This window comes from Orycteropus afer, unplaced genomic scaffold (assembly GCF_000298275.1).
Source record: "Orycteropus afer afer isolate SDZICR_OR568_19922 unplaced genomic scaffold, OryAfe1.0 scaffold00077, whole genome shotgun sequence".
NCBI lineage: Eukaryota > Metazoa > Chordata > Mammalia > Tubulidentata > Orycteropodidae > Orycteropus > Orycteropus afer.
In genome coordinates this window covers 1,327,465-1,343,579 of record NW_006921664.1, presented here as the reverse complement: position 1 = coordinate 1,343,579, position 16,115 = coordinate 1,327,465, and the positions used below count along the sequence as shown (strand labels likewise).

The 16,115-nt window shown below is 37.7% G+C and overlaps 1 protein-coding gene across 1 annotated transcript; it reads left to right on the top strand.

Annotated features, from left to right (window-relative positions):
• The first annotated feature begins 5,613 nt into the window (after positions 1-5,613).
• On the top strand, positions 5,614-7,528 carry LOC103197337 (dihydrolipoyllysine-residue acetyltransferase component of pyruvate dehydrogenase complex, mitochondrial-like). Its single transcript, XM_042780992.1, is given in 6 exon segments — positions 5,614-5,629; positions 5,632-5,838; positions 5,841-5,887; positions 5,921-6,352; positions 6,354-6,549; positions 6,552-7,528. Coding segments are annotated over 6 exon segments (1,875 nt in total).
• The last annotated feature ends 8,587 nt before the right edge of the window (positions 7,529-16,115 follow it).

Below are 16,115 nucleotides of genomic sequence, written 5' to 3'. Positions count from 1 at the left end.
TGGGAGGACAACTAATAAATTTTCTGTTTATCTCTCCATTCATAATGAACAAGGTTTTTGCATCATCTTTAAAGTTAAGACTAATCATAAATGTGGGTATTTCAAAATATTTATAGCTTCACATAGGGAATTTTCATTCTGGATTTTTGTGCAATGAAAATGCACATCATTTGCATAATGATATCATATCCATGATGAAATCAGGATGACATTATAATGACATCATCTCCCTGATGACAATATCTCCATGATGATCGAATTTGTTAGTGAATATAGGTCATTATTTACTTTGTTTTCTTTTGGGCAATTCCTAAGATCTGCAAATATATGGAACAAATAAGAGAAACATTCCGGAATATTAATATTTTTTAAGATGATGCATAGTTAGAGATGTGGATGCCTTTCCCTTGTATTAGAATTAAACTTCTCTCTCTGTGTGTATATGTGTGTGTATAGTCACAAACTGTAATGAAAATAGGCTTTAAAAAAATACCCACCACAATCTATGGATTCAATACAATCCCAATGCAGATCCCATCAACATTCTTTGTTGTTGTTTTTGTTGTTATGTGCCGTGGAAGTCGGCCCCGATTCATAGCGACTCCTCCTTGGGTTTCCGAGGCAATATCACTATGGAAGTAGGATTGCCCAACCTTCCTTCCGAGGAGTAGCTGGTGGGTTTGAACAGCCAGCCTTCTGGTTAGCAGTCAAGTGCTTTAGCCACTATGCTACCAGAGCTCCTCAACATTCTTTAAGGATATGGAAAAACCAATAACTAACTTGATATGGGGGAGCTCTGGTAGCATAGTGCCTAAGGCACTTGACTACTAATCAGAAGGCTGGTGGTTCAAACCCACAAGCCACTCCTTGGAAGGAAGATGGAGCACTCTACTTCCGTAGTGATACTGCCTCAGAAACCCAAAGAGGGGTCACTATGATTTGGGTCTGACTCGAAGGCACATAACAATAATAACGACTTCATAAGGAAAGGAAAGAGACCTCAGATAAGCAAAGCACTATTGAAAAAGAACAAAGTAGGATATCTCACACTCCTGGATCTTAAAATCTACTTTATAATAAGAGTAGTCAAAACTGCCTGCTATTGGTACAATGGCAGACACACAGAGAAATGGAATAGCACTAAGAACTCAGAAGTAGATCCATTGACCTATGGTCAGCTAATCTTTGACAAGGGCTGAAGTCCATTAAATGGGGAAAAGATTGTCTCTTTTACAAATGGTGTTGGCAAAACTAGATATACATTTGCTGAATAAATGGAATAAGATTTGTACTTCACGCACAAAACTAAATCCAGATGGATCAAAGACTTAAATGTGAGACCTAAAACTATAAAGTTCCTCAAAGAAAAAATAGGGGGAAATTTAGAGGCCCTAAACTATCAAGCATAACCCAAAATGCACAAACAGTAGAAGATAAACTAGATGAATGGGAACAATTAAATTTTTCTGTGCTTCCAAAGACTTCTCCAAAAGAGTCCAAAGAAAACCTACAAATTGGGAAAAAAATATTTGGTAATGACATATCTGACAAGGGACTTATCTCTAAAATTCATAGAGAACTCCAACACCTCAACAATAAAAGACAAATAATCCTATTGAAAAATGGGCAGATGACATGAATAAACACTTTACCAAAGAAGAAATTCAGTTGGCCAACAAACATATGAAGAAATGTTCATAATCATTAGCCATTAAAGAGATGCAAGTAAAACAATGAGATACCATCTTGCCCCAGGACTAGTAGCAAAGTTAAACAAGGCAGAAAATAACAAATCCTGGCAAGGATGTGGAGAGATTGCGACTCTCATACACTGCTGGTCTGACTGTAAAATGATACAACCACTGTGGAAAGCAATGTAAAGATTCCTTAAAAAATTGTAATTAGAAATATCATTTGACTCTGCAATTCCATTACTAGGTGTATATCCTAAATAAGTGAAAGCTGGGACAAGAACAGATATATGCAGACCCATGTTCATTGCAGAACTATTTACAATGGAAAAAGATGGAAACAACCTAGGTTTCCATTAACAAAAGAATGGATAACCAAACCATGGTACATACACACAATGGAATACTATGCAACCCTAAAGAATAACATGGAATCTGAAAAACACCACATAACATGGATTAACTTGGAGGACATAATGCTGAATGAAATAAGTCAATCCCAGAAGGACAAATATTGTATTAGTCCATTATTGTTAAAAGTCAAAGAAAAGTTTATATGTGGAAGGAAATTTTCTTTGTTGGTTACCAGGGGTGGGAGGAGAGGTGAGGGAACAGTGCTAGATAGGTCGGGACAAATATTGATTTGGGTGAAGAGAAGGGAAATGTACTAAATGTGAGTTATCAACACAGTGGCATTGAGGAAGAGGAAGACATTGAGAGACGTATGGGAGGTACAGACAACAAAGATGAACCCTTTTGCACATACAGTACTGTGTTATCAGTGATAGCAAACATTGATATATGAGAGGACAGATGGGTGGACAGTCTGAATGATTAGGTATGTCTATGCAGGGAAAAGTGTTCCCATGACCATGTATAGAGTTGGCAGAAAATGTTTCTACAAGTGTATTTGTATGATCTGTAAGAATTTCTAGATATGTAATAGAGCTGACAAGGGAAAAGGTTGTAGTCACTTCTTGGCCACAGTGCCAAGGTCCCTTTCATGTATTTGAGCTTCTTCTAGTTTATCCTGAGCTGTAGGCTCAGGACCATGGTCACAAGGGACATCAATCTCAATTGTCATAACATACTACACAGAAACATTGTTCTACATTCTACTTTGGCAAGTAGTGACCAGAATCCTAAAAGCTTGCAAGCAGCCATCTAGATACAATGATGGGTCTTTCCTCATCCAGAGCAAAGAAGAATTAAGAAAAACAAAGACACATGGAAACAAGTAGTCCAAGGTACTTGTACACAACGTGATCCTCAGCCTATATGACTGTGAGACCAGAAGAACTAGATGGTGCCTAGTTACTACTGTCAATTACTCAGAGAGGGATCTATGTAGACTGCTGTATGAAAAGTGAATTTACTCTGTAAATCTTCACCCAAATCCTAAACTCCAAAAAAAAAAAAAAAAAACACGGCCAGTTTTGCCAAAATAATAGAGCCTATAGGAATCCCTGAGACTATGGCCCTTAGCTGCCCTTCAGGTCTGGAATTGAACACACTCTTGTGGCTTCCAGACATATGAGCTGAACGATTATATTAGGTAGGTACACTCCTTGGAGAGATGGATCATGGGAGAATAGAAGGGCTATGTATGCACAAGGAGACAGATTGTGGGGCAGGAATGTATGGGAGAGGAAGATTCAGGAAAGAGTTGACTATGGAGAGGGAGTGGGAAGAGACCTGTTGGATTATGGTAAATTGCAGTCAGTGTCATGAGACAAAGTGTGTATGAACTCTGTATGGAAAATGAAAATATTCACCCAAATTACAACAAACATTAAAAGAAAAAGAAAAAAGAAAGAACATCATCCATGAAGAAAGCAAGATGTGTTTTAAAAGATAGGAAAGGAAGAAAAGACCAAAATAGATGACAGAAAAGACTCTGAAAATGGAAGAAATGACAAGATAAAAGAGCTGAACAGAAAATTTCAAAAAGCATCTCAAGAAGACAAAATCAATTATTACAATGAAATGTGTAAACCTAGAGTTAGAAAACCAAAAGGGAAGGAACTCAAAATATGGGTGGGGAAGAGCTGCCTCCTCAAAGTACAGTTGACTTTAATGACAGGGTTGGAGTAAAGTTTTAGGACCTCCATTTGCAGATTTGGCATAACTGAAAATGCAAAGAAACTTTTGCAAACATCCATTAATAGTCGGAACATGGAATGCATGAAGTATGAATCTAGGAAAATTTGAAGTTGTTCAAAATGAAATGGAATACATAAAGATCGATATCATAGGCATTAGTGAGCTGAAATGGACTAGTTTTGATCATTTTGAATGAGACAATCATATGATCTACTGTGCTGGGAATGACAAACTGAAGAGAAATGGTGTGGAATGTACCTTCACAAAGAATCTTTCAAGATGTCTTCTGATGTACAATGCTGTCAGTGATAGTATAATATCTATATGCCTACAAAGAAGACCAATTACTACTACTATTATACAATTTATACCCCAATGACTAAAGCCAAAGACAAGGATATTGAAGACCTTAACCAACTTCTGCAGTTTGAAATTGACCAAACATGCAATCAAGATATGCTGATAATTACTCGGGAGCTCTGGTAGCATAGTGCTTAAGGCACTTGACTGCTAACCAGAAGGCTGGTGGTTCAAACCCAGGGGCCACTCCTCGGAAGGAAGATGGGGCAATTTACTTCCATAGTGGTACTGCCTCGGAAACCCAAGGAGGGATCGCTATGAGTTGGGTCCAACCCGATGGCACATAACAACAACAACAACAACTGGTGAATGGAAGGCAAAAGTTGGAAACAAAGAAGAATTGCCAGTAGTTGGAAAATATGGCCATGGTACTAGAAATGATGCTGGAGATTTCATAATAGAATTTTGCAAAACCAATGACTTATTCATTGTAAATACTTTTTTTTTTTTTTTCCCCAACACCATAAATTGTGGCTGTACATGTGGACTTCACCATATGGAATACACAGGAATCAGATTGACTACATCTGTGGAAACAGGTAATGGAGAAACTCCATATCTTGAGCCAAGAGCTCACTGTGGAACAGAACATCAACTGCTCATATGTAATTTCAAGTTGTAGATGATGACAATTAAAACAAATATCACCTTAGTTTAGAGACCATCTAAAAATTAGATTTGATGCATTGAACACCATGACTGAAAACTGGATGATTTGTGGGATGACATCAAGAACTTCGTCCATAAAGAAAGGAAAAGGTCATTAAAAAGACAGGAAAGGAAGAAAAGACCAAAATGGATGTCAGAAGTCACTCTGAAATTTGCTCTTGAACAAAAAATTTCCAAAGCAAATGGAATAAATGACAAGATAAAAGAGTTGAGCAGATTTCAAAGAGTAGCTTGAGAAGACAAAGTCAACTATTATAATGAAATGTGCAAAGACCTGCAGTTAGAAAACCAAAAGGGAGGAACATGTTCAGCATTTCTCAAGCTGAAAGAACTGAAGAAAAATATCAAGCCTGAGTTGCAATATTGAAAGATTCTGTGGGCAAAATATTGAATGATGCAGGAAACATCAAAACAAGATGGAAGGAGCTCATCTCCTAGGCCCTGTTCTCACCTTTCCAATCTCTCTCCTCCAACTCCACTGCCTTCCAGTCCTCTCCACCTCCTATTTCTCCCAAACTTCTGCCTTTGTGAGCTGGGCTGGAATGTTCCTGTCCGTATGACACCAAAGTAGCTGCCCCCACAAGCCCCTACCCATTTTTACCTCCACTCTACAGAGAGGATATGCGGACATAGTATATGTTTCTGGCCTGAGAAGAGGTTAGGGGGAATCTTCAGGGCCCATTTTATGACAACATACGGCTGCCTGGTGGCTGATGGCAGTGTCCTGCTTCTCACGGAGAGGTCACTCCGGAGAAGGCGTTGAGCTTGGGTTGTGGGTGTCACTTGCGTTATGTGGCGCGTCTGTGCTCCAGGAGCCAGAGTGCAGCCCCAAGGGCGGGATTCAGGGCTCGGTGCGTGGCCTTACGGGAGGGACCTGGAACTCTGTATGTGACCCCGCGATCTGGTCTGGCTCTGGCTCCTTGCAACAGCACAACCAAAGGGAATGGAGGGGTCCGTACACTCTGCAGCTGGAGCCCCAGCTCTTGGCCCACACCACGGAACCGCTTCCTGCTGCAGTTTTGGGGTTGTCTGGCCGCTGCTGTTATAGTCTTCCCCATCAGAAGGTTCCATTGTCTTCTCTTTTCCCCACAATGCAGGCTGGCACCATAGCCCACTGGGAAAAAATCAATGAGTGTGAACTAATTGCAGAGGTTGAAACTGATAAAGCCACAGTTGGGTTTGAGAGCATGGAAGAGTGTTATATGGCAAAGATACTTGTTGCTGAAGGTACCAGAGATGTTCCAGTTGGAGCAATCATCTGCATTACAGTTGAAAAGCCTGAGGATATTGAGGCCTTTGAAAATTATACTTTGGATTCCTCGGCAGCTCCTGCTCCACAAGCTGCCCCAATGCCAACGCCTGCTGCTCCACCACCTACACCTTCTGCTCAGGCTCCTGTTAGCTCATATCCCACTCACATGAAGGTACTTCTTCCTGCCCTCTCTCCTACCATGACCATGGGCATAGTTCAGAGATGGGAAAAAAAAGTGGGTGAGAAGCTAAGTGAAGGAGACTTATTGGCAGAGATAAAAAACTGACAAGGCCACTATAGGTTTTGAAGTACAAGAAGAAGGTTACTTGGCAAAAATCCTGATTCCTGAAGGCACAAGAGATGTCCCCCTAAGAACTCCACTCTGTATCATTGTAGACAAAGAAGCAGATATACCAGCATTTGCTGACTACAGGCCAACTGAAGTAACTGATTTAAAACCCCAAGCACCACCACCTACCCTCCGGTGGCCACTGCTCCTACAACTCCTCAACCTGTAGCCCCTGTACCTTCAGCTGCCTGCCCAGCCACTCCTGCTGGACCAAAGGGAAGGATATTTGTTAGCCCTCTTGCAAAGAACCTGGCATCAGAAAAAGGGATTGACCTTACAAAAGTAAAAGGGACAGGACCAGATGGCAGAATCATCAAGAAGGACATTGACTCTTTTGTGCCTACTGAAGCTGCTCCTGCTCCAGCAGCTGCTGTATCTCCCCCAGTTCCAGGAGTGGCACCAGTTCCTACAGGTGTCTTCACAGATATCCCAATCAGCAACATTCGCCGAGTTATTGCACAGTGGTTAATGCAATCTAAGCAAACCATACCTCGTTATTACCTTTCTATTGATGCAAATACGGGAGAAGTTTTGTCAGTTCAGAAAGAAATTAATAAGATGATAGAAGGGCGTGGCAAAATATCAGTCAATGACTTCATCATAAAAGCTTCTGCTTTGGCATATGTAAAAGTTCCTGAAGGAAATTCTTCTTGGCTGGACACAGTTATAAGACAAAATCATGTTGTTGATATCAGTGTTGCTGTCAGTACTCCTGCAGGACTCATCACACCTATTGTATTTAATGCACATATAAAAGGACTAGAAACTATTGCTAGTGATGTTGTTTCTTTAGCAACCAAAGCTCGAGAGGGTAAACTACAACCACACAAATTCCAGGGTGGCACTTTTACAATCTCCAATTTAGGAATGTCTGTAATTAAGAATTTCTCTGCTATTATTAATCCTCCTCAAGCATATATTTTGGCAATTCGTGCTTCAGAAGATAGACTGGTTCCAGCAGATAATGAGAAAGGATTTGATGTGGCTAGCATGATGTCTGTTACTCTCAGTTGTGATCATCGGGTTGTGGATGGAGCAGTTGGAGCTCAGTGGCTTGCTGAGTTTAGAAAGTACCTTGAAAAACCTATCATTATGTTATTATAATTAACCCAAGAATTTCCAGACTGTCCTGGACCATATTGGTTCATTCTTACCAAGATATTTATGCTATTAAGTAGATGGTTCTTTTTATTTTAACCAGTTATTTTTATTACTGAGTCTGTCCAAATAAGTTATTTCTCTAATGGGCATTACTGAATTTTTCTAATGCCAGTTATCTTCATTATACATATTGGAAAATTGAATGCCAGAATTTAAGCTATGTGCTCCTACCCAAGGGATATGTGGCCTAGGTCTTTGCTGATAAGTACATTCACTAAGAATTGTAGTAAGGGCAGAATTGTCATCCACTGTTGAGACAGGTACATGAAAGTAATTTGGTTAAGTCTTGAAATTCCAAAATTTAATTTCCTAAAATATTGTACATGGATTTGAGAGAGAGAGAAGGTGTCAGGAACATTAGGTCTCTTGGAGAAAATATTTGACTTGAAGTTTGATTTTGGAATTTTACCTCAAAATTTTTAATTTCATGATCTTAGTTTAGCCTGTATAGGGGAGGGTGGAGAATTCAAGCAAAATAAGTAAAATTTTCCCCAAGGTCAGCATTTTCTTAGACATCTCCAACCAATTGCCCCTTGCTCTTTTATCTATGAGTCTCTAAATTGTTGTTTTCTCGTCTTGAGATGAAGGTATAAAGAAATATAAACAAGTTACTTGGTATAAATGAAAACTTGTGTGGGTATTTCTTTAAACAAATACGTAATTCTGAGATCAGAAGTCTCTAATTACCTCCAAATACAATGATACAGAATTTAACAGAAAGGAATTGTGAAAGTAGAATCCTTATTCCAAGACTGACTAGTGGTTACTTAGAGATTAACCTAATTATCAAATTTTTGTACTCAAATATGGAAAGCTATATCAAATAACTATGGAATAAGTGTACAAATATAAAATCTGGTTATGAGAGTTGGTTATGTGCCCAAATCCATTTGTTACCAAGTCCTATCTGAAAAGAATGGAAAAACTATATTAGTAAAGAATACAGGGATTAAAAGTAGTTGTCATTTCTACTTGGATAAAGTGGAAAATGTGAAATATTATATAAAGTACTCTGTGTCATTCCACCCTATAGTTGTCCTGTAAAAAATAAGAAAACCTTAAATCCTATTGGAGATAAAAGACTATTTAGGTTGCTACCTTATCTTAAAGGATCACTGGTGGTACAGTATTTAATTGCTCATCTGCTAACCAAAAGGTTGGCAGTTTGAACCCACCAGATGCTCCACAAAAGAAAGATCTGGCAGTCTCTTTCTGTAAAGAGTATATCCTTGGAAACTGTGGGGGAGTTCTTCTCTGCCCTGCAGCATTGCTTGAGTCAGAATCAACTCACCGGCAACAGGTTTGGTTTTGGTTACCTCATCATAATAGCTTACTTTTTTCCATTTTGTTATTAAATGGAAATCTTAAATATCATTACTTTTCTATTGATGCAAAATCTCCCGTATTTGCATCAATAGAAAGGTAATGATATTTAAGATGGAAAGAAGGGAATGATATTTAAGATAATAAAAATTAACTGGAACATTATCACAATCCAAACTTTCTGTTGAATTGATGAGTTTTAATAAATGTCTGGGATTGTTTATAACTATTTAAAATAAATCTGACCAGTACTTCCTTGTGTATGTAATAATGTGTAGCTAGCCCTGACATTTATTCTAAGTTTTTCAGTGTTGAAACTATTTCTAAATGTTCATTATCACATGGTACACAAGTAAAAGTGACACTCCATATATTCCACAAATATTCACCTTACTGTACTAAAAAACAATACACTAATCTTATTTTAGTAATTAGTAATTTTGGCTTGAACTGAAGATTACATAGAAGGAACAAGCTTACCCATCACAAGGGACCATCATCCTTATGAGCCAAATCTAGTTCAAACATAAGAAACCTCAGGGTTAATTAATTCTTTGCTTATGCTTATTGCTTTATTGTTCCCTTGAAAGAAAAATGAAAACTATCTTTCAATTAAATAAAGAATTATTCTGAGTTAAAAATCTGAGCTGTAATCTAAACCCAGATATTTCTGTTGCCAGGACTGAGACAAAAGGCTAGAAAAGTGTTTTGAGTTCCAATTATACTGTTAAAAAATTAAACTATATGTTTTCAACATTAAAAAAAAAAAAAAAAAACAAGATGGAAGGAATACACAGAGTCACTGTACCAAAAAGAATCAGTCTATGTCCATCCATTTCAGGAGGTTGAATATGATCAAGAACTGATGGTACTGAAGGAAGAAATCAAAGTAGATTGAAGTAATTGGCAAAAAACAAGGCTCCAGCAATTGATGGTATACCCATTGAGATGTTTCCGCAAGTGGATGTCATGCTGGAGGTACTTACTTGTCTATTTCAAGATTATGGAAGACAGCTACCTGGCCAATTGAATGGGAGAGATCCATATTTGTACTCATTCCAAAGAAAAATGATCACACAGAATGTGGAAATTATTAAACAACATTATTCATATCACATGCAAATAAAATTTTGCTGGAGATAATTCAAAAATGGTTTCAGCGATATATTGACAGGGAACTTCCAGAAATGCAAGCTGGATTCAGAAGAGGATGTGGAATGAGGGATATCGTTGCTGATGTCAGATGGATCTTGGCTGAAAGCAAAGGATATCAGAAAGATGTTTACTTGTGTTTTCTTGATTGTGCAAAGGTATCCGTATGTGTGTGTCATAAAAAATTATGGATAACATTGAGAAGAACAGGAAATCTGGAACACTTAATTGTGCTCATGAGGAACCTGTACATAGTCCAGGATGCTGTCATTCAAAAATAAAAAAAAGATACACTGTTTGGTTTAAAATCAAGAAGGAAGGATGTCAGGGTTGTATCTTTTCACCATATTTATTCAATCTGTATGCTTAGAAAATAACCTGAGAAGCTGGACTACATGAGGAAGAATGTGGCATGATAACTGGAGAAAGAGTTATTAACAACCTCCCATATGCAGATAACACAACCTTGCTTCCTGAAAGTGAAGATGACTTGAAGCACTTACTGATGAAGATTAAAGACAACACTCTGCAGTATGGATTTCACCTCAACCTACAGAAAATGAAAATCCTCACAACTGGTCCAATAAATAGCAACATGATATAGAGAAAAGATTGAGATTGTCAACAATTTAATAATACCTGGTTCCACAATCAGCACCCATGGAAGCAAGAGTCAAGAAATAAGATGACATATTGCACAGGGAAAATATGCTGCAAAAGACCTCTTTAAAGAGAAAAGATGTCTCTTTGAAAACTAAGGTGTTCCTAACCCAAACCATGTATTTTCTATCTCCTAATATGCTTGTGAAAGTTAGATAATTTATAAGGAAGATCAAAGAAAAGTTGATGCTTTTGAGGTGTGGTTTTGGTGAAGAATACTCAAAGTACAGTGGACTGCCAGAAGAACTAACAAATCTGTTGTGGATAAAATGCAATCGGAATGGTTCTTGGAAGAGAGAATGGCCAGACTTCATCTCACCTACTTTGATCATGTTGTCATGGCCAAAATGGTCATGACAATGGTCTCAGAAGAGACCATTCCCTGGAGAAAGATATCATGCTTGGTAAACAGGATGGTCAGCAAAAAAGGGGAAGGCCTTCAGTGTGATGGACTGATATAGTGACTGCAACAATAGGCTCAGGTATAGCAAGGATTGTGAGGCTGGCACATGACTAGGCAGTGTTTTGTTTTGTTGTACATAGGGTTGATATGAGTTGGAGCTGACTCAATGGCATCTAACAACAACATTAGTCCCTCTACACTGCAGCAATTTATTAGCATAGTTCATTATTCCATCTATAGGTAGTAGAATGGCTCTTATTTTTAATACTTTAGAATTTCTTTTTCATATAGAGAAATCATAAAACTTTTAATGCAAATCAGTCTTTTTCTGTGAATTGGTTAGTTTTATCATTAGATCTAATGCCTGTTCAACAATATATGACTAAAATCAATCAGATAAAGTGTGAAAAATATATTTATACCGTTATTGGTAGTCAGGTAGAAACCAAAAACAATTAAAATCATTAATTTTCCAAATTAAGTAAAAGTAATCATAGTGCATAAGGCACTTGACTGCTAACCAGAAGGCTGGTGGTTCAACCCACCAGCCACTCCTCAGAAGGAAGGTTGGGCAATCTACTTCTGTAGTGATACTGCCTTGGAAACCCAGGGAGGGGTTGCTATGAGTCGGGTCCAACTCGATGACACATAATAACAACAACAACAACAATCTATCTCAGCTATATTTACATGCATGAATAAGAGAAATGAGAACAAGTCACAGAGAATTGAAGTTCTAGACTTGCAGGGTCTTATTAGATTCACTTTTAACCTATTATTAAGAATAATTCTAATAATCTTCTCTAGTTTGTTTCAGCTATGTAATCAACTAGCTATGTAGAAAAGCTAATAGTGAATTCAAAAAGGTAAGTAAAAAATAAACAAATAAATAAAAGCAACTAAGTAAACCTAAAAGGAAATTTGAAGAGAGAGCAGTTTGGGTGATGATAACTTCTTTTTTTAATGGGACAAAAATTTCCCATGCAAAGGGAGGTGACAGGTTTCCAGATTTGTCAAGAATGTACAATATAGAATATACTTTTTTGGTAAAAAGAACTTTATACAATGTTTCTTTAATATCTTAGGATCATATCTCTTAATCACATGATAAACACATCAGTAATGGATTCCAATACTGTACCAATAAGCGACATCATGAAAAATGGAGACAAGATTGAAGTTGTTAGGGATTTCATTTTACTTGGGTCTACAATCAACACCCATGGATGCAGCAGTCAAAAAAGCAGACATTGTAATGCATTTTGAAAGTCTGCTGCAAAAGACATCTTTAAAGTGTTAAGGAACAAAGGTGTCACTTTGAAGGCTAAGTTGCACCTAACCCAAGGCATGGTATTTTCAATCACCTCATATGCATGTGAAAGCTGGATGATGAATAAGGATGATGAAAGAAGAGTTGATGCCTTTAAATTGTGGTGTTAGTAGAGAATACAAAAAATACCATGGACTGATAGAAGAACAAACAAATCTGTTCTGGAAGAAGTGCAGCTAGAATGTTCCTTAGAAACAAGAATGGCCAGACTTTGCCTGAACTACTTTGGTCATGTTTTCAGGAGGAACTAGTCCCCAAAGAAGGATTTCATGCTTGGTAAAGTAGAAGGTCAGTGAAAAAAGGGAAGACCCTCAGTGAGATGGATGGACACAGTGGCTGCAACAATGAGCTTAAGCATAGCAGGGCCTGGGAAGAAGATCAGGCATTGTTTCATTCTGTTGTACATAGGGTCACTATCAGTCAGAACAAACTCAAGGGCACCAAACAGCAACAACAACCAATTCCAAAATTCACTGTCCTAGAGTCGGATCCGATTCATAGCGACCCCTTCTTGGGTTTCCAAGGTGATATCACTAAGGAAGTAGATTTTCCAGCCTTCCTTCTGAGGAGTGGTGGGTGGGTTTGAGCCACCAGACTTCTGGTTAGCAGTCAAGTGCCTTAGGCACTGCATTACCAGACCTCCCAAAACATAAAGTAATAATAGAAAAATAATAAGAAGAATAGTTTCTTAGTCTGGGTTCCCTAAGGAGCAAAACCACTGTAGCATATATAAACATATAAAGAGAAATTCACTTGAAGAAAATGACTCACATTCTGGAAGCTGGTAAGTCACAAATCTGTGGATCAGGCAACAGGATGAAGACCTCTTTTGCCTCCTGTGGTTGCAAGGGCTAAGGAACCCAAAATCTGCAGATTAAGCAGCAGGGTGAAGACTTCTGCAGGCTTATGTCTCCAGAACTGGAGGTCAGACAGTGAGAACAGATAGTGAGCCTTGCAGAAATATCCATTCAAATACTGGAGACAGGTCACACCCTTAGGGAAACTCCCGCTTCAACAACTGTTTGATCACATCTGGTCATATCATGGAGGTGATTATATTAAATTACATTATGTAAGGGCGATCTGTCCATCATCTGCCAAACCACTGAGAATCATAGCCTAATGAAGTTGACACACATCGTTAACCACACAGTTAAAATAATTTCAATCTAGCAATGCATGGAAGGTAATATAAGGACACCTACAAATTAATCATAGTACAATAAATATAAAGTTGTTTTTAATGTGGTAAAATTAAATATTAATATAAAATATAAATAGAAAAAAGAAGGATAATTACTAAAACAAAATTGTTATAGGAAGGATAGAAAAACAGAGTACAGAGGATATACTAATTTAATATAAAATAAAGTATAAATTTAAGATGTTATTATAAAAATTATCCTAACATATGGAATAGTTTAAGAAAAGTCTGGAAATATCCTTCATAAAACTCAGTCATTGAAAACTCTATTGAATATATTTCTACTCTGACACACATTGGATTGAACCATGAACTGGAGTGGGGGTTGGGGGGCTTGACAGCAATTGGTTTATAATGTTTATAATGTTTCCATGATTTTGAACAGGAATATTTGTCACCCCATTATAGGATAAACTGAGATTTTATTAAGTAAACAAAATGGTTTACAAGAAGGAAAAAAAGAGTTTTATTTTCATATTAAATACCAGAATCAAAATCACTTATGAGTTAAATGTAAATAAAACGTGAAAAACTAGAAGAAATAAACAGGATGTTTATCATATAATACATTATTTTTTTAATCTTTGACACATTAAACAGATTAGAAAGTTAAGTATACTTATATCTCACTTATTGACATGGTTAAGTTCCAAAGACCAAGTCATTATGTGAAAACTTACATTATGAGAAAATGGAGGATGAGCACATCATATCACAAAATGAAGAAAGACTACATCATTACATAACTGCCAAATTTCATCATTATATCAGCTGAACCATGAAGACTTATGGCACGGCCAAGATGATGTATAACTTTAACCATCATAGCCATCGTTACTCTCACCTTACACCTTGGTAGTTATTATTGCCAGATGTATGTCATTAATGTGCAAGATAGGCACATAGTGCATTTTTTACTATTTTTCTGTGAATATAAAAAGTTGATAACCAGATAGTTGGTAAGTGAATAGGTATATTGTCAGATATAAATCTATGCATTAGGAAAATTATTTAGTACATTATTATAGTGTAGTCATTAAGAGCAAATGAAAATATCTGCTAAAATGGCAGACTAGGCAGACAGGGGATAATAAAAAGACACAGATGATAATCCTAGGACCCTGAGCTTCAAAAGAAAAGATTAAGAAGTAGATCAGATAACGACTCAAAGAAACGGAATAAAAAGATTAAACAAAGAGACATAAAGAGTGGTGGATTGTCAACTGGCTTGACACAGCATAGCCATTTTGAATTTTTACAAGCAGTGTTCTGATTGGGACAGGAATCTGATAATCAGCTCTCTTTCCCAGGACTGCACCAGTACCTACTGGTACTGCTGATCACATAGGTGCAATCTTCCCCTTATTCTTCACATCTTCCTGGTGACCACAATTTTAGGTATCCCCAAAACCCATTCACCCTGTGGTTGGGGACATTCCTTCTACTATACCACTGACCCACTTGAGGTTGGAGGCATGACATTTTGGAATTGTACCATATGCATGCCACCCCATTTAGAGGCACCCACTCTCTGTCTCCTCAGGCCAGCAGAATGTGCTGTCTTGGACTGGGCAGCTCACTTCTAGCATGGAAGAAGCATCGTGCAGGACCATGCACTCTGCCCCTAGCTGTCTCCTATGTAAGAAGTGCTGGTCGGGGTATGGCGCCCTGCCTCCACATCCTCCTAAGCCAGAAGAGCACACTGACAGTGCCCCTGCCCTTGTTGTCTCTTAGGCTAGCAGGAGCAAAGACCAGGTGCCTTGCTCCACCTACATTCTCCTTCTTTTTTCCTTTTCTTTCCCTTCTCTTGTTTTTGTTTTCCCTTTCTCTATTTTTTTATTCTTTTTTTTTTAACGTTTTCTCTTTTTCCCTTCCCTTGATTTCTTCTTTCCCTTATTTTTCTCCTTTCTTTTTCTTTTTCTTTTTTTCTGTCCTTATTTTTTGTTTCTGCTTTTCTCTTTTTATATCTTTTATCTCCATTTAGATATTTGTTTGTTTTTCTTCTTTTCCTTTTTTTTTTTTCAATTTTTCTTCTTATTTTTTGTCCAACCCAGTGGGAGATAGTAACTGCACCCACACTACCCAGCCTGTTGCACCTCTTGCATTACAACACACTGCATGAGTGCCACCATTCACTCCTTTACCACTTGATTGATGATAGACAGTAACAAATACCAGCTCTGTCTGCCTTCAACTACTCTACACAAACAACAACCAGAGAACTGCACATTCACTTTAACCCTCTATTACCATCACTAAAGACAGGTGGTAAGTGCTGAAGTGCTGCCATACTAGTGAGCAGAGTAATATGCAAAGCTCACTTGCATAGATATAAAAAAACAAAGTGAGAGAACCATGGACAAAACATAGCAAAGTACAATCATCAACTAAATACAAATACAACACCATCACAATGTCTCTGGGACAAAAGACAATCTCATTTCATAGAAAGAAACAA